We start from the raw sequence: 20,044 nt of genomic DNA, 5'->3' as shown, positions 1-20,044 counted from the left end.
ACTTCCCCTGTTCAGTAATTAGTCCGCAGTTCAGACCCTCCTGCTCTCTCTCCGTTTGGCGCCAGAAAGCGCTGGAAATGATCATTACCCACTTATTGTAACGGTTATTATTATTAGCCGGGATAATGGCTATTTCACCGGCGAGGGCAGAGTTTAATGTCCTCCATTCCACACCGTGTTAAACCTCAGCAGAAAGTCGTAAAGAATCCAGGCCAGGGTGCAGAGGGAGCAGGAGTCATAAATCTAGGACCCCCTGAGGTCCAGTCCCTGGGGTGACCACAATGTACTAAAGCTAGCGACCAACCTTACCTTCTTTTTTGGGGACAATAAAGGTCTTCATACAGTGATTAGGAATTTAAAGGTGCAATCCCACATAGTCAAGCTGTTGAATAACTTCGGGGCCTTTGGGGAAGTGTTTTTCAATGAAGGTTTCTCTTTACCCTTATCCCAAGCTGTCCTTATCAGAGAAGCAATAAAGATAAGGGGAGGTGGGGACCCTGGCTGTACAAGCGCTGGCTGATCACACAGTGACATCACACAACAGGGAGCAGCTAGAGGAAATCACACCCCTCCCAAGTCAAACTCAGGAGTAGCCAACTCCAGTCCTCAAGGGCCACCAACAGGTCAGGTTTTAAGGATGTCCCTGCTTCAGCACAGGTGGCTCAGTCAATGTCCTAGCCACTGATTGAGCCACCTGTGCTGAAGCAGGGATATCCTTAAAAGCTGACCTGTTGGTGGCCCTTGAGGACAGGAGTTGGCCGCCCCTGCTCTAAACCAGGGGAGCGCAAACTTTTACAACTGCGCCCCCTGTCTGGCCTGTGCCAGAGCTGCGACCCCCTCCTACCTGCCAGTCGCGGCACGTGACGTCATTTGACGCCGGTGACATCACGTCACATGATCCCGCGGCGTCAGATGACGCCGCGTTTCCATGGAGACGCGTCACAGCGTCTGAATCCCGGTAAGTTTTTTGTTGTTGTTACAGCAGCCTTATGCGGTCCCCCGGCATTCATTTAAATGCTTGGGGGAAAAGCGTGGGACCTCTGCAACAGCCCGCGCCCCCCCCCCCCCCAGAAAAATCTCCCGCCCCCCAGTTTGCGCAACGCTGCTCTAAACCATAAGTGAAAATCACTTATTGGTGTCTGATTTGGGTAGAAGGGTATCAGTTACCAAGATGACACCCCTCAAACATCCCTGGAATTGGTTTACTTTGGTTTTAGGAGGGATTGCCCCGTTAATAGGATTGAGACTGGACGCTGACTGGGAGAGCATAATTGTTGTGTTTTGTACCACATTCCTTTATTGAACGCTTTGAGTGTCGACACACAACCACGAGAAAACGTTTGGTGTAGCAATCACGGTCGCGGGCAGGCAACTCTCACCCCCCTCTCTCACACAAACTCTCCCTTTCCCCCCCATCTCTCACCCCATCTCCCTCTCTCCCCCCCTCTCTCACACACACTCTCCCTCTTCCCCCTCTCTCTCTAACGCTCTTCCCCCCTCTCTCTCACACTCTCCCTCAGCCCCTCCTCTCAAACACACACACTCTCCTCTCTCTCATGCACTTCCCCCCTCTCACACACACTCCCTCTCTCCCCCCCCTCTCTCTCACACACACTCTCCCTCTTCCCCCTCTCTCTCATGCACTCTCTCTCTAACGCTCTTCCCCCCCCCTCTCACACTCTCCCTCAGCCCCTCCTCTCAAACACACACACTCTCCTCTCTCTCATGCACTTCCCCCCTCTCACACACACTCCCTCTCTCTCACACCCCCTTTCTCTCTCTCACACTCTCCCTTTCTCTCTCTCTCTCACATGCTACCTCTCTCACTCTCCCCCCGCCCCCCCTATCACTCTTCCCCCACTCCCCTCCCCCTTGGGTCGTACCAGTGGAGCAGAGATGCAGGGTCTTGGGGTTCCCTATCAAATTATCCAGAGAGTTCAAAGAAATTGGTCAGATTATTTTGCTGAGCTACTTAAATATGGCCGGTGCTGAATTTTCTTAGAAATGACAAAATATTGCAATTTATGGTGGATTTCTAAGCTAGAATTTAATACTTTGTGCATATTTATTGCATATTTAGTAGGTGACGCTGCAGATTTTTCTAGTTTCCTATCAAAATTAGGTTTATTCAGCAACTTAAAGTACATGTGCTCTAGTTTAGTATGTATTCCCACTCATAGCATTATTCTGCATCATTAAATAAAAAAGTAGCAGTATTTAGGATCATTAAATAAAAAGTAGTGGTTTTCTGAATCTGTAAACAATTTGACCACCACTGGGGATGTATAAAATAATCGTTTTTTTATTATTATTATTGTAAATAATAGATAAAGAGAAAAGAGACTGCAAACCCCCAAAGAATAAGCCTTTAGGAAACTTGTGCCCTCTCACTGGTGTTGGGGGGATTATGGAAGGTCCCCAATCCGTCCCCTTACAATTGGTGCAGACTTTCTCCGGGAATGTCCCAGTGACTCTGGTTTTCTTCGCCAGCATCTGACGCGATCAGTGTCACAATGAGCCACTGGGCTACTCTAAGCCTCTGGCTCGGATGGCTGGTTTAATCTGTCTCCAGACACATGCCTGCCTCCAACCCTCCGCGTTTCTCAGCGTGACACCGTGTTACAATCAAATGGCTATTCAAAAATGCAAATCTCGCCAAGTGCAGCCATGATGCAAATTGTCCCGTCCCCTCCCAAAGGGGATTAATTTTTAACGGGGAGCCAGACTCGGCGATTCAATGTGGCCTTTTCATTTCGCCTGTAGGATTTTCCCTTAGTGCTGCCAGCATTTTCCTGTGTGTGTTGGAAGGGAACAGCTCCAGATTTTTGAAGAGGTGATTAGCCTCTTTGCTGCTAGAAAGACTCGCAGCTCCTCGCTCACGGCTGTGTATGGATAGTTGATAATGTAATGTATTTGTCAGCTTCCCTGCTGTAAGGTTCACTTCTTGTTTATGCGGGAAGTCTGTAGAGTTACAAGGCAGCGGTGCCTTTTTAGGGAAACTACATGTGTCCTTACAAATCCTTCGGTGAACTGCCACGGGTGCTCGGATAACCCCAACAGAGGGAGGTACAATCATATATGAGTCTCTACCTGTTTAACCCAGGTGTAACTATTGCACCTTACAGTACTGAAGAACGTTCCACTGCCCTCTTTCTATTGGCTAAATCTCGGAACCTTCAGCTAGTTACACCAGCTTATAGATCAATGACTGATTTGATAAATGATCAGTGGGGTTATAAAGAAGTTATCATTATTTCCAATTTATGTATATATTAGAATAAGAAATAAAATCCGGGAACACAAGTATTGGTAAAATGCTTTGCACAAACTACTGTGCATGTGTTCAGTGCTTTCACTGGAGGTCCTCACTTGAGTGTAAGCTCCTGTATCCCACTGGAAAAAGTCCACAACCTCAGCGCCATACCCCACGTAATATAATACAAAATGTGTATATATAATACAGTGGTAATGATATTATATCAATGCAAACACAAACAATAATAGAATGTATGCAAGTGTAGGTGTGTTGCGTGACCACCTGTAATTTAGAAGTCCTGCAGCCAGGAGGTCACCAGGATAGTCCAGATCCTTTGTTGTTAGACCTTTCAGAAAATTTGCCCTCATCGGCGCTGTTCTTCACTCTAAATCCCAAACTGACAGTGCAACCAATGTGTACCAATATTTAAGGGCTCAGTGTCGAAGGATCTGAAATTAGTGAAGATGTAAGAGACTTTCTCTGGCACGTAGGAAGGGGGCAGTGACCATGACAGGGCAAAAGGACACTCATTGTCAGAGGGACAAAAAGGGACAGAGACAGGTGACAGGGGATATTCTTTGTTGTTTTAGTTAACCTCTGCTATGCCCAGCTCTTCCGGGAGGCTTCTCCCTGTCTGCACTACCTTTTCAGTGAAGGATTCTTTCCTGTTCTTCATCCTCAGATCCGGGCGGACGGCCCCCCTCACGGCGGGGTCCAGTACGAGGTGGTCCACGTGATGAGAGACGGGAGTCCCATCCTGCGGGACATGGCATTCGCCGCTGACAACAAGTACCTTTACATCATGTCGGAGAGGCAGGTAAGGCCTCACAGCCGAGGGGGGGTGTGAATCCGAGAAATGGGGCGGGGGGCGTGAAGGGCGCAGCAGTGCCAGCTATAGACAAGATCTGTGCCGTGCCTGGGACATTCGTGGCATCCGGAATTGTTAGTATTGTGCATTTTTCATAGTGTTTAGTGACAAAGTCAAAGACACACTTTGCCACAATGTATCACCGTGTACAGTATATATGTATATCTTTATTTGCATGCCACCATCCATGTGCATAGCGCTTTATAGCAATAATACACGTGACAACATAATAGGAAAAAGCACTTACAGTAAAATTATGAAAAGGAGTCCCTGCCCGAGAGCTTGCAGTCTAAGCATCACTGTATATATATACAGTTGTAAACACGTTCATGGTGATGCATCCCAGACTTTCTGTAGGATTCTGTGCTAATCCCTGCAAGGAAAGGATGCAATAGTAACAGTTTCCTAGTAACATACCCCAGACTTCCTATGGAATATCCCGGTAATGCCTTATGATATATGTGTGCCTGTCCTTTAGGCGAAACCTTACTGTTAACCCCTTTGGTACCAGAGGGACAAGCAACGTATTGTTCTGCAATGCGTTGTTGGTTCCTCTGGCAGCAAAGGGTTAAAAAATTGTTTAATAACCTGCAAAGCAATTTTTGGTGGTACAAAGCAGTTATGAACACTGCAGGGATTTCTAACAGGGGGGTTTGTGAGGTGTCTCCAAGTGGTTCACCCAAAAATGATGTAATGTTTGATCTCAGGTAGTATAGGGGGGTTCTGAGCCCATATGGGGTCTGCACACTTAGCAAGACCCCAAACTGCAAATTATTGTGGGTGGTATAGCTGTCAATTACAGCAGGAGCTTTCAAAGTCGCTCCCCATAAGGCTTTGCATTCACAGCGGCAATGCATTGTGGGGCCTGACTTTGGAAGCTTCTGCTATGATTGACAGCTATACCACCCATGCTGCCTGCACATACCGAGTTGCAATTTAGGGTCTTATTAAGCTTGTGCTCCCCCCGTGAGCTCAGGACACTATACGGCCTGGGATCGGTCACACAGTTTTGTTAGCGATAGTCTGATGAGTAGCCAATAAAATGTATCACTTTGCGGTTTGTGGAACATATATTCTCTACCAGAGAGGGCTTAATGTAAAAAGGTTGGGAACCCCTGCTGCACAGCAAGGCGTTGCAAGGGCCTCTCCAGCACTGAAGAATTTCAGTCTCGCTCGGCCATCACAGAACGGAAACACCGCTTTGAAAATCCTCCAACGCGAACATGTGTGAAGAAAAAAAACCCCTCAAATAAACAAAAAAAGCAAAGCCTGCGTAATGTGTCCAAATCGCATTTTCCAAGGTGTCGGCCGAGCCATCTCGCATCCGAAGCACGGAAGCCTGTTCTCCACACCTCGTAATTGTTTGTGTCGGGTTTATGATAATTTGGAATTAGAGTGAGAGATGTTTAATCCTTTCCCCGGCTCTCCGCTGGAGACATTAATGCACGTTTTTCTCTTGCAAATTGACTTCCTCGTGTAAAGATTAGAGCAGCTCAGGTTTGTTCTGTTTGGATAGCAGCTTCGTAGCATTCAGATTTCATGCAAATTTAGGTAAAGGATTCAAGTTGCTGGCAGCTGTGTAATGAAAGAATAATGTAGGTATGGGACTGGCCGTGACCTTAAACAAGAATATATATTGGAGTCTCTCAATCCTGGACATGGGGCAATCCATGAAACCTATTTTTAAGGGTCAGTCCCACGTACGGTTGCCAGGAGGCTTCTCCAAAAATACTGGACACAATGATGACAGGTGCGGTGCTCTCGACACACACACACACACACACACACACACAAACACACACACACACCCATTCGTCTTTCTCTGCTTCTCGCTGTTTCCTCTTCTCCTTGGCCAAGCCCACTGACATCTCGTCCTGATTGGCTCCTGCTATGTAATGCAGTCAATCAGGATGGAGGAAGCTGCCCAGTCCCCTGGCAAGAGGCCTGCTTGGGGAAATCCCACGGCCCCCCCAAGCCGGTCAGGTCACTATGTCCAGAGATGTAATACCAGACACATCCAGTATTACCTCTATTTTTTTACTGGACAGTGTCCAAATACAGGACAGTCCGGTTCAATACTGGACACCTGGCAACCCTACCACGTAAGACCAAACTGACCTAATTACAGTGACAAGTTTAATGGGTTAAAGGATCAGTTCCACAGAAAAGCAAAGTGACCTAATGTCACCTAATGATACGTTTAGTGGCTTATACCTTGGTGATTTATCTCTTTTAAAGTGATAATCAGATATTAGGAGTGAAACTACCTAATTAGAAGCAATTTCTCTCATTAGGAAGATGTCCTATTCATTAAAGACGGATCTGTCATTAGAAGTTAGCAGTAAGTCACACTCATTGTAAAGGAGTCTCTCTCACTACCAGTGAGACTCACTCAACAGGACTGAGTCTCTTTCATTCGGAGGGAGTCTCAATTAGACTTAGACTAAGTTAGTACTTGGTCCTAACATTTCTGTAAACCAGGTACCCGGCCAGGTAGCATTGAATTACCTGCAGCCGGAGTCGGAGGGGGAGTTAGACCACTGGGGAGGGTGAGGAGGACCACGGCATCGTGGGAGCAGCAGCAGACATCCTGGTGGCGGTGGAAGCACAGGACGTCCTTGTTGAGCCAATGGGAGCAACGGGATGATGGTGGGAGCCGGGGAACATGTGACCAGAGAAGGAGCGTTATTATTGGACAGCCAGCTCCTCCCCGGCTGGTTGAGGATCCCAGCCCTTCTGCTGGCTCCCCACATTGAGCCAAGTGTGTGTGTATGTGTGTGTGTATATATATATATATATATATATACATATATATATATACATATATATATATATATATATATATAATATATATATGTGTGTGTGTATGTGTATATATATATGTATATATGTGTGTGTGTATTGTATTGTATTGCGGCTGTGTGCACCAGACATTTTTATATATATATATATATATATATATATATATATATATATATATATATATATATATATATATATACATACAGGCATACCCCGGTTTAAGGACACTCACTTTAAGTACACTCGCGAGTAAGTACATCTCGCTCAATAGGCAAACGGCAGTTCACGCATGCGCCTGTCAGCACGTCCTGAACAGCAATACCAGCTCCCTACCTGTACCGAAGCTGTGCGCAAGCGGGGAGACTATAGAGCCTGTTACACATGTTATTTACATCAGTTATGCACGTATATGACAATTGCAGTACAGTACATGCATCGATAAGTGGGAAAAAGGTAGTGCTTCACTTTAAGTACATTTTCGCTTTACATACGTGCTCCGGTCCCATTGCGTACGTTAATGCGGGGTATGCCTGTACAGTGTTCGACAAACCTATACATTTGCTCGCCCCGGGCGAGTGGATTTAACCCCCGGGCGAGTAAATATTGGCCCAAGCAGCACACGTTTGGTACTAGGTGGCGAGTAGATTTTTTTGTGTGGCGAGTAGATTTTTTGGTGATTTGTCAACCACTGTATATATATATATATATATATATATATATATATATATATATATATATATATATATATATATATATATATATATATATATATATATATGTATACACACACATAAGTAAATAATCCACTTATTATTACACGTCCCTTCTTATCTAAACCCAAAACTCCCCCTTCTTCCGAATGTGCCCACATAAAAAATGGCCCTCGAACGCCTGCCTGCCTTGTGTTTCCAGAATAAATTAGTTTCTCCAGCCAAGAGTTTTTGTGGTAATTAGCTAAGCACTGTAACTGACAAGTGAATTTTGTAATTACCACTAATTGTCGCCCCCCCCCCTTTCTAAGCCCCCAAAAAATGAGGTAGAGCGTTTTTTCTAATTGCTACCTATCCTGCACATCGTTAATGGACACAGTTCTTTCTCTGACAGCCTCTTAATTAGAGCAGCGGCTTCCCTTAGCGATCTGTGTAATTATCTTACCTGGTGCTGTTTCTCACCTACGGACTGAGGGCCATTCCGGCCAAAGACATTAACCCCTTGCAGCGAGAGATTGAGCTGAGCTCCCTTTATGCATTTTAGCTTCATTACGTTTAAAGCAGCAGTGCGTGCCAAATGCCATTTTTTTCTCTGCTCTTCTGATTTATTTTACATGTTGTAAGAAATCTCTTCTTTCCCACACTGTTCTTATTTTTTTCATGTGGCGCTCCGTTTTGGAGATATAAGGGTCTGAAATATTGTGTTAAAATGGAGCTCTCCCCGGAGCCCAGTGCAGTCTGTCCTCAGAAGCTGGAGATGAAAAAAAACAAACAAAAAAAAACATGTTGTTTAACACTACAAACACATTTATTGATTTAACGAGCAGGACATGTTTAGGGGGCAAGATATTAACATTATATGAGTTCAACTTATATAGGCCTGTAGGGGGAATCAATGCTGTAACCATTAATAATGTCTTGTGTTGCTTTAGATCGGGGTGTCTAACTCCAGTCCTCAAGGGCCATCAACAGGTCAGGTGTTAAGGCTATCCCTGCTTCAGCACAGATGGCTCAATCAGTGGCTCAGTCAACGACTCAGCCAATGATTGAGCCACCTGTGCTGAAGCAGGGATAGCCTTAAAACCTGACCTGTTGATGGCCCTTGAGAACTGGAGTTGGCCACCCCTGCTCTAATCCAGTGGTTCCCAGCTCCAGTTTAAGGCCCGCTAACCTTTTGCAGGTTTTAAGGAGATCCTCTCATTAGCGCAGGCGGCCTACTCATTAGCGCAGGCGGCCTACTCATTAGCGCAGGCGGCCTACTCATTTTCTTATAGTATTGTCTAAGGCAGTGTTACTCAACTCCTGTCCTCAAGCTGCCCCCAAAAGGTCAGCTTTCAATGATATCCCAGCTTCAGCACAGGTGCCTCAATCAGAGGCTCAGTCAAAGACTGAACCACCTGTGCTGAAGCAGGGATTGATTGAGCCACCTGTGCTGAAGCGGGATTGATTGAGCCACCTGTGCTGAAGCTGGGATATCCTAAAAAACCTGTGAGATATCATCCATTTTTATTCTCCTGTAATTAGCGGAGCGATTCCCCCGGCTTCCAGAGCACAGACTGCAAACAGGGAGTGACGGGTGTTATTTTCCGTTAGGGTGTAACAGAACGAGGATTTATATCTGCACTTTATTTATTTGTATTTTTTAGAACTCAAAGCTTATTGCATGTTTTTGTACGGGGTAGAGTGGGGGGTGGGGGGGTCACAGAATAAAGAAAGGGAAGCGGAAGGACCTAACCACATAATGGGGGCTTAGGCCAGGTCCCCTCTGGCTCCTGCGGCGCCCGCTGTGGCGAACGCTGCAGGGACAAGAGCCGCCCCACAATGGGGCCGGGCCCGCTGCGAGGAGGGGACTGCCGCGCTGCGCCGACAAACTCCTGCTCTCAAGAAAATCGAGAGCAGGAGTCGCGACGGAGCGCTAGGCCACGCCCCCGGTGGTTCAGCCAATGAGGGCGAACCTGCCGCGTGACGTCACGCCCGCACCCCCATCACGCCCCCCCCGTCTTTCCCCCTGCAGCTCTCTGCAGCCCGGGGGACTCGGCTGCACGCGCTGCCAGCCTGGCAGACACGCGTGCAGCGCAAGCAGCGGGGCCGCAGCCTAAGGCCTTGCCCCCGCTGCCTGCTACAGCGTCCGCTGTGGCGGACGCTGCGCTCACGAGAGCCCTCCCCGCAATGGCGCCGGGCCCGCTGCGAGGGGGGGCCGCAGCACTCGCGCGAGAGCTACTCCTGCTCTCAATAGTATTGAGAGCAGGAACTCGCGTCGAGCGGCTAGGCACGCCCCCCGGCGGTTCAGCCAATGAGGGCGAACCTGCCGGGTGACGTCATGGCTGCGCCCCCGTCACTCCTCCGCCACGCCCCCCCCCGGTCTCTGCTCCTGCAGTGAGCTGCAGACCGGGGAATCGCCGGAACGCGCAGCCAAAAGCGCGGGCGCGCATTACAGCGCCGTGACCGGGGCCTTAGCCTTAGGAAGCAGCGTTTGGCATGCACAAGAAACTCAGAAGTCCTGTGTTGTGACGTGAGCAAAAAAACAAGATGTCAGTTATTGTAGCATGAAATCATTTTAGGAAATACATTCACATTTAACCAGGCTTATCTCTGAGCTATTGTGTTTTGTCCAGCAGACCCCCTCTCACAATAGGGGAGAAACAAGTGTGGGGTCCCGAGGTTTAGTTGGGTGTCAGTCAGGGCCATTACATTTCAGCCACGCGTCCCATATCCTCAGCAATGTGTGCGATGTGTCAGCTAGAAGGCTCGTCAGTTTTGCACTAATCATTATATCCCAGATCTTGGTTTTACTTGCCGTGATAATACTTGTTTCCAGTTGCTAGCGATGGCAATCTTGGCTGCCGATAAAATGTGTTTAATCAAGTTGGCTAATTCCTTATCCATATTTTCAGTGCTAACTCCCACAATAAAAAGTGTCAAATATTTAACTGTGAACTAATTGTTTAAAAGCAATTAAATACACTTTTATAACTATTATAAGAATAGTAACAGCAATGGTAAAAAAAAACACTTATTGGCACGTTCCCATGCCTGAGGCCCACACACACACGTCCGACCCCATAATTGCACAGCATGCAGTGCTCCACTGCAGATAAGGATTCTGGGTAATGACACGCGCAGTGTCAAATTGTTAGTGAAAAAACAAGTGACTGATACCAAATGCTGCCTATTTGGAAAGAATAGATCTATCCAATTTATATGTTTAAAAAAAAAATGTACAAATGTATATGGGAAATGTTGCTTGAGCGATCTGTGGCCTTGGGCAGGCGTGATGGGGAGGCGTGGTGGATGCGGGGCCGTGACGTCACAAGGCTTGTTGACACTCATTGACTGAACCGCCCACGTGGCCCGGCCGTCGCGTGACACACAAAATTGTTTGTCTGCTCAAAAATTGCGTGCGCGGTTGGGCGCTCTATGGCCTGCCTTTTGTTTGTGCCGCGCGAGCATGGAAGCAGCCTATGGGAGGGACAGATGGGTGGTGCCGGGGGAAAGGGAGGGACAGATGGGTGGTGCCGGGGGAAAGGGAGGGACAGATGGGCGGTGTCAGGGGAGGGACAGATGGGCGGTGTCAGGGGAAGGGGAGGGCCCTCCAGTCCTGCAGGCGAGGAGGGAGGGGAGGGACAGAATGGGGAGGGCCCGGCTTTTCTTCTCACGGAGAGAACTGCAGGGTTACCGGCAGGGAGGCTGAGTCCCTTGCCTTGCCGGGCCCGGGACAGTAGTCCTGGCTGTCCCCCCCCTGTCGGCAGCCCTGCCTGCATTAACACTTTGAGATCACGTAACCCCTATTCCGGTAAGATCGCGTCCAGCGCAGAATGCGATCTCCCCTACAAGAATGAGCAGCACGATTATGACCGTGCCCAGACCCCATAACATAGTAGCTACGTCTATAGGGCATCAAAAGGGTTAACTGCCCAAAACAGTCATTAACACGGGATCATGAAGTTGCACCTGATATCTTCCCCGTGGTCTCCAGTTTATTGCTGGCGGACCCGGCTCAGGACTCTTCCCAGAAAACCGGCAGCTTTAAAAAAGATTAAAAAAACGGAGAAACTGTTGAATTTTGGCATAAAAAATAAATAAAAAAATTTGAATATTAAATATACCAGACACGGCTGCTGTGTAATTTTACCTCTGCCCCGCTCAGGCTGCACCCAGGTTTCGCTTCGGAGAAAAAATCCATTTAGCCGACGCCTGGTAATTACAAGAAAAAGAAAAATGAAAAATTTCACGTTGCCCATTTTTGGAAGTGCTGAAGTGTGAAATTTGAAATCAGACCAGAAACGCCTCGTATTCAGCTTTTTTTCTTTCCGTTCCCTACTCTCCTCTTCATTATTTCAGGGTCTTTTTTTTTCCCCCCGGCGCCGTCAGACTCTGCAGTAAATGTGTTCCACGGTTAGTGAGTTGATCAGAAAGGGGATTGTTCACACCAGGTGCTAACACAGAGACATAACTCAGCAGCGTGGGCAGGGGAGTTACGGAGACACGCAAATTATTCTATTTTATAACTTTAATTAGTTTGAATTAGCAATGGGAATAGAGGCAGAAAATGATCCAGTCAAGGGTGAAATGGAAAAAGGGATAGAGTGAGGATCTACGTTCCATTAATATGAATGAAGAACGAGAGCTCCCTTCTATCGTTGTGTGTTTCCTACACTTGTTGTGTCTCTAGGGATTCTGATGGGGACTGCAGCTAAAGTCACCTTGCTGTAGGGAGAGGAACCGGACGGAGGGTCTGGAATTTGCTGTCATCATTGTGAGGAAGGCAGGTGGTTAGGTGGTAACCCCTGCCAGTGGGCTCAATCGGGATTTTGCCTAAAGGTTGGCGCTGGCTAAAAATCCCAAGAGTGCCACTTGGTGTTGAGTCATTTGAACAAAAGAGAAAGCACTCACCCATATACACATGCTCTGCACTATTTGTAACCATTGATTTACGGTCCTTATTATTATTGTTTATTTGTAAAGCACCAACGTATTCCGCAGTGCGGTACAATGGGGGTACAGAGTTATGTATATTACAGAAACAGTTACATACAAATGTGGACGGACGTGCACAAACAGATACAGAAGGTAATGAGGGCCCTGCTCCAGAGAGCTTACACTCTAGAGGGAATGAGGGACAATGTTGGAACAAGAAGGTAAGGTGGCTGCTCATTGTGGGGTAAGGTGTGGCTCAGGTTGGAATAAAGCCCTGTCTGATGGCTGAAGCCATTCAAGTTTTTTGGGGAGGATGGCACATAAGGTGAAGATTGGTCCAGCCACCCAGCTGCTCCCAATGCGGTTGGAGGGGGAGAGAAGTTGGATGTTAGAGGTATGGCGAGCAGGCTTCCATGAAGAGGTGAGTTTTCAGGGTGTTTTTAAACATCTGAAAGCTGGGGGAGAGTCTGATGGTGCGTGGTAGGGAATTCTAGAGAGAGGGGGCAGCACGGGAGAAGTCTTGCAGGCGGGGGTGGGAGGACGTAATATGGTGGGAGGAAAGGCGGATGTCGTGTGCAGAATGTAGGGGGCTTTAAAATATATTTTGGAATGAGGGCTGAGATGTAAGGCCTCGTCCAGGGTGGTGCTGAGCGGGCGCGCGCGCTCACGCTGGACCCGTTGCGATAATGCACGTGGCCTGCGTGAGCGGGCGGGCGCGCCTGCTCGGCGCTCAGCCGCTTGCCGAGCAAACAAAATTGATTTTGCTGCTCGCAAGCGCGTCACGTGAGCGTATCGCCCAATGAGTGCGAACCAGCTCGGTGACGTCGTGGCCGCGCCCCCAGACGTGCGTGCACCTAGCCGGGCGCAGCGCTCGAGCGCCAGCGGCCCTGTTTCCACCCTGGACGAGACCTAAGGTGGGGCAGCGTCGTTCAAAGCTTTGTAAATGAAGCTGGGGTTTTACATTTGGTTCTAGAGGATATGGAAAGCCAGTGTAGGGATTTGCATAGTGCAGCAGCAGAAGTTACATAGTAGACGAGGTTGACAAAAGACACAGCATGTCCATCAAGTTCAACCCACGTTAAATTTAGACGACAGATACTTTATCCTATGTTTGTATTTACAGTATATTGATTCAGAGGAAGACAAACAAAAAATCCCAGTAAAACATTATCCAATTATATCTCATAAGGGGGAAAATTAATTCCTTCCCGACTCCAATAATGGCAAATCAGATATCTCCCTAGATCAACATCCTTCCTATGTTTACTTATTGGGTAAATCCCTCTATATCTTTCCTTTAAAAAAAAAAGATGTTTGCGAGATATCTATTGTATCTGCCATCACAGTCTCCATAGATAATGAATTCCACATTTTAACTGCCCTTACTATAAAAAAAAAAAACCCTTTCCTTTGTTGCTAATGCAATCTCCTTTCTTCCAACCTTAAGGGGTGGAGCAGTGAGTGAGGTAGGTGAGTCTGGCAGCAGCATTTTGGATGGATTGGTGTTGGGAGAGGTGGGCAGGGGGAATGCCAACCATGGAAGGTTGCAGTAGTCAAGGTGGGGCAGGATAAGGGAGCGAATTAGGATTTTAGTTGCATCATGAGTGAGAAAAGGGCGCATCTTTGCGATATTTCGAAGGTAGAGATGGCAGGACTTCGTGAGGGACTGATGTGAGGAATGAAGGAGGGATCCGAGTCAAAGGTGAGCCCTGGCTGCGGGCTTGAGGTGTTGGTGAGATTGTGGTGTTCCTTAGAGATAGGGAGAGTGTGGGTGTGGCAGTGGAAGGTGGAAAGAGATGAATACGTTTATTACATTTAAACCAAATACCTATCCTCTGAGCGGCGGCTCAATGACAAGTACATGGGAGCCCTGTATGTGATTTGGAGGGGAAGAAGCGATTGACGTGCTAAATTCCACACCAGAAGTGGCTGCATGAATAGCTCTCAGATGCAGTGTCCATGTGCTGTATTCATGCAGAATGCAGCAGAGCTAGGTTATGTGGTGCCGGGTATAGAGTGCTGCACAGCTTCCAAAGATCACGGAGACGTTATGATGCCGCTCTGAGACATGGCTAATCCTTTCTTTTCCAGATGGGCCAGAAATGCATTGCTACTCTGCAGTGCTCTGTACAGGCGCATTACCACCTCCTTCTCTCCGCTGGTAATACCCTCGCCATGTACGCCACCTCCTTCTCTCCGCTGGTAATACCCTCGCCATGTACGCCACCTCCTTCCCTCACCATTGCCCGTGTTACATATTACCCACTATGTTTTCTCTGCTTTTTAAAAAGAGATGCATCTGTACTTACAGCTGCCATAATCATTTAAGTTTGCTTTATTGATTCATTAAGTAAAGTATCCAGCCTCGCTCCCCCATCCTCAAGTAGTGAATTGATCATGAGCTGAGAGAGCCAGTTATAATGGATGGCTGGAACCTGGCTTCTGGCTGGTATGACTTGGCAGACCTCACGGGTCGCTAACCTAATGCTGCCAAGTTATACAGACTCACTTCAGGGAAGTGAGTGTCCAGGGCAGATGGGGGGGTGTGCGGGGGAGGTAAGGAGGGCAGGGTACAGGAACGCGACAGTACCCAAAAATAGCTTCCAGTTGCATATTGAGTCTGCTCATTTCACAGCTGAACCTTCTGGGGCACTGGAAGGGTTAAAACAAACCCTCTCCCCCCCCCCCCCCCCCCCCCTAGCCACCGTCCCTTCTACATCAAAGCAGCATTATATATATATATATATATATATATATATATATATATATATATATATATATATATATATATATATATATATATATATATATATACCAAATACTGAGTTAAGTTATGGTGAGTAAAAAAAGTGACAAAAACCCTCCACAGGAAAGCAAATATGCAAATACAACTGTATGCTCATCTGCATGTCTTAGGCAGGTCTGCAACCCCGCCTTTCCCCATTATCACCCAGCATACAGCACTTCCACTGCAGCAAGGGATTCTGGGAAATGACATGCAAATGAGCGCACAGTGTCACTTTTTGCCTCAAAAAACATTTTTAACATGGTTCCCTATAGGCTTAAGCTTGCTGCATGGTCACAGCTTTGAGCACTGCCAGGGTTAAGGTGCATACCCAGAAAACCACCCACAGACAGCTGTTTCGACCTTGATGGGTCTCATCAGTGTGGGGTTGATTTTAACTGGGTATGCATGAGAGGCTATGGGATAGGCTATAGGGAACCATGTTAAAAATGGTTTTTGAGGCAAAAAGTGACACTGTGAGCATAAAGTTGTATTTGTATATATATATATATATATATATATATATATATATATATATATATATACGCATTTCATACAGCACTTCTTGCTCTTCCCACCGCTGTTGAAATATTGGGTGTCTGGGAGGTTAAAATGGAGCTCTCCCCAGAGCCCAGTGCAGGTTGCAGGTTACCAGGCTAACCCCAGGTGGTCATGATGAATAAAATCATGTTTTTTTTTCTAACACTAACAATAGATACAGTAAAAAGCAGGAAATGCTCAAGAGGTAAAATACTAACATTATGTGAGATAAACTCTTATAGGCTTCGGGGGAGGGGGCCGCTGCTTCAATCCAGGTGCAGGCCCCTTCTGGCAGCAAAGGGGTTAATAATACCCACACCCCAGTTTAAATTCCTGTAAAGTCAGGGTTAATATCTACCTATATACTCACTGCCCGGAGACCCTGCTCTGTGAATGTGTCCTGAAGCCTTGCAGCTTTCGCACAGCGGGACAGTGGGGGAGTACAGAGAGTACAGTAGGATCCCAGAACAAAGTCTTTCACACCCCTTTAAGCTAAAGAGTAAGTGTTTGAGATCAGACATTAACATCACAGGCGAGAAATGTCTTCCTTCAAGCCCCGGCTGGTTCCAAAAATATTTCTCTTTCAGAAATTGCCTTCATTTCTCCTTCTTTTTTCCCTCCTCCTTCGCCCTCAGCCCACGTTTCACTCTCCACGCTCCCGGCGTTTGCCACATGCCAAGAAATAGCGGTTGAAATCATTCATGTGGGGCTCTGCTATATATGGGTTAAACCAGGGGTGCTCAACTCCACTCTTCAACCCCCCCCCCCCAACAGGTCTGGTTTTCAGGATCTCTTTGCTTCAGCACAGGTGGCTCAGCCACTGATTGAGGCACCTGTGCCGAAGCAGGCTCATTGACTGAACCACTGATTGAGCCACTTGTGCTGAAGCAGGGATATCCTGAAAACCTGACCTTTTGGGGGGGGGGGTTCTTGAAGACTGGAGTTGAGCACCCCTGGTGTAACCCATGCTGCATGTTTTCTGTCTTTTACGCTTGCGCCCTTTTGCAGCCGCAGCCCTCTGCAGTGCGCAATGCGTTCCTGATGACTCACTGCGACTTTGGGATCAGCACAGCGTGCTGGGTTTATGATGCCCCATGATGGGGCCACCGCGTCAGGGCTGGCTGGGAGTTTGGCGGGCCTCGTGGGGTTTTGGCGGAGGGGCCTCTTACCTTCTCCAGACCGGCATCTCCTCCTGCTGGGTCGCGTTGTCATGTGGCGTCACGGCGACGTGGCATCACATGATTGGAGGAGGAGATGCCGGCCCCCGGAGAGAAGGTTAAGAGGCCCCCGCATTCTGGCAATCAGTTAAAACGTTGTGGGGAAGAGCGCGGGGCCTCTGTAAGCGCGGGACTCGGTGCAGCGCCGTGTCATGGGGCCTGGCCCTCCGGTGGCCCCCTGTGATGGAGTGGCCACTTCGTGGGCTTTCTGCTCACTTTGTAGGGGAGATCCGCAGAAAGGCTGAACGCGATCTAGCCGGCAGAGGGCTGTCATCACGGGATGCCGCAATCATGTGATCACTCCGAGGCGCGGCCACGGGATGACTAAAGTGCTAGAGGGACTGTGGCCCTCCAGCACTCAAACGGTTAAACTCACTCCTCACAAAATCAGATTCTATTCTATTCTGCGAGGCCTTTGTTATTGTTTTTTAAAGCCTTGTTTATCGTTGTTATCAACACTTTTTTTTTAATTATTTATAAGCGTATTTACGAAGAGTTAAAAAAAGCGCCCAGGAAGTCTTCGTGTTGCTACTTTGTAGCTGTCATTTATGGTTCAGGAATTTGTACGAGGGAGATTTACTAAGTAACAGCCATACAAGTCACTTGTAACCCCGGAGCCCAATACCCCACGTAGTGAACCCCAGCCTATGTGTCATAGACACGTTAATGTCGTTTCCAAGAACTTTCAGCTCTTCCCAGATGACAGGAAGATACAATGGGGGTTATTCATTCAAGTGCAATAGTGCCGATCGGGGCACTATCGCATGATTACTATTATTGACTTCAATGGGAGTCTCCGTGCCATAGTGCCCCGATTGGCACTATCACATTTTAATAAATAGCCTCCAATGTAATAACATGATCTATCAGCAGGGATTTTTTTAACACCCGGGACACATCACTGCTAAAGAAATCTGCAAATGAAAAGTTACATTCAAATTGCCCTCTTTTAACATCCCGCTCCAGCTGTCACTAAGTGGCCCCTGTCACAGACAGAGCCATAAATGACATCACAGGAGGTGACAGCAGAGAGACGCAGAACGCTGAACATGGCAGCACGCAGAGGGAACGCATTAACTTGGGATGACTTCGCTGGATTATTGTATTAATATGTAGACCTTTCTTGATATATTAGACACACAGCATTATTACCTGATATGAAAATTCAGATGACAGCTTCTGAACCTTTTTAGTGCCACCGGACCTCGGGCATTGGTGGTCATTTGATCTCATCAACAGCGATGGCAAACCACCCCCCGGCTGACGGAACCAGAGCGGTCTCAACTTCCGTTTCGATCGGACTTCGCGCTTTCCTGATTTTGAAGCGTTCCCCGCTGGAAATATATACTGTAGGTCAGGCCTGCACAACTCCAGTCCTCGAGGGCCGCAAACAGACCAGGCTTTCAGGATATCCCTGCTTCAGCACAGGTGGCTCAATCGGTGGCTCAGCTTTGACTGAGTTTTAGTTTTGAGTTTTTGAACCAGGTGGCCGATTTTATGATGTTAGAGCTGGACTTGGCAGACGATTTTGCTGCACTTTTCAGTGATTTTGTCTCAAAAATATTCTTTCCTTAGCACATACAATTTACATCTGTGCGCCAAGCGCAGTCGATGTCTGCGCATCCCAAAATTACATTTTTGGCACAGATGGAGAAATTGGAGCTTAGTACATCGGTGCACACCGGCGCGATTGAAATTACATTTTTTAGCACCCAAAAAGTAATGTGCCACGCTCTGTACATAGGTCCTGTGTCCTCTCTGTTACTGTCCCCTCTAGGAATGCCAGGTGGCTTCTCCAAAAATACTGGACACAATGGTAGATGTGACACACCTCTTCATGGTCCTCTCCTTGTATCCACCCCCATGCTCCTGACACAACCTCCTGATTGGGTGCATTACCCAGCAGCAACCAATCAGGATGGAGGAAGCTGCCCAGCCCCCTAGCCACAACCCTGCTCTCTCCCTGCTCGGGGAAATCCCGCGGCCCCCCAAGCCGGTCACGTCACTGTGTCCAGAGACAAAATACCAGTATACACATACAGGTCCAGTATTAACTCTAATGTTTTAGTGGACAGTGTCCAAATACAGGGCAGGTTCAATACTGGACACCTGGCAATCCTATAACTGTGCGCCTTCTCACAGTCCCACGTCACCTGTCCCTGCCTCTTTTTCCTCTGTCATTGCCTCCTATCAATTCATATTTCTCATGGCTGTGTCTGATGCCCTCCACCAGCCCCTTTCCCAATCCCACCCCTTTACACTTGCAGTGGGCAGAGTCCCGGGAGCTGCTTGTATTTCCAGGAGTCTCCCACACAGTTGAGCGAGAAGCCGGTGTCCTTTTGAAAAAAAGCGACAAGTCAAATGTCAAACCTGGCGTATCGCTCGTGAATATTTATCAGCGCCACTCACTGCCAGGAACATCCAAGTGTCTCACCTCAAACAGCTGAAGCACTTTGCTTTGTGAGTGCACAGCTGCTCTACAGAAATGAGCCATCAATACCGTAGGAAGCTCGGGGCCTTATCATCCGCTTATACATATTTATTGTCTCAGCGGGACGCTGCGTTGGACGGGAGAACCTTATCCAACTCCAATACAGTATCAGCACAATGCAAGGGCAACAGAGCAAACGCTGCACCTTGTAAGGGGACTCTAACAGCCCCTGAAAAGTGCATGTGTTGAAAATGTTTACATTTGTGTGTGTGTGTGTGTGTGTGTGTGTGTGTGTGTGTGTGTGTGTGTGTGTATATATATATATATGTATATATGTAAGGGGGTCACTCCCGGTTTCCCTGATGTCCCTTTGCCCCCTGTCTTACCCCTGTGGCAGTGGGGGAAGGGGACGGCGACTTCTCCCGGTGGGCACCGCCATCTTGGTTGTGACGCGAGATTCGCGCAATGCGCAGAGGTTGGCAAGGGTAGCTCTGGCCATTACAAGTGTGCAGGAGCTC

At 47.8% G+C, this 20,044-nt stretch overlaps 1 protein-coding gene across 2 annotated transcripts in view; it reads left to right on the top strand.

The window, feature by feature from the left end:
* Positions 1 to 20,044, top strand: part of PLXNA2 (plexin A2) — a 258,767-nt gene that overhangs the window by 105,792 nt on the left and 132,931 nt on the right. For both annotated transcript variants that reach the window (XM_075615228.1, XM_075615229.1), the window contains one exon: positions 3,939 to 4,073. In XM_075615228.1, coding sequence (XP_075471343.1) covers positions 3,939 to 4,073 — 135 coding nt within the window. The remainder of the gene's footprint in view (positions 1 to 3,938; positions 4,074 to 20,044) is intronic.

This window comes from Ascaphus truei, chromosome 9, assembly GCF_040206685.1.
Source record: "Ascaphus truei isolate aAscTru1 chromosome 9, aAscTru1.hap1, whole genome shotgun sequence".
NCBI lineage: Eukaryota > Metazoa > Chordata > Amphibia > Anura > Ascaphidae > Ascaphus > Ascaphus truei.
The sequence above is the reverse complement of the archived record's forward strand: the minus strand, read 5'-3'. Positions and strand labels throughout refer to the sequence as shown.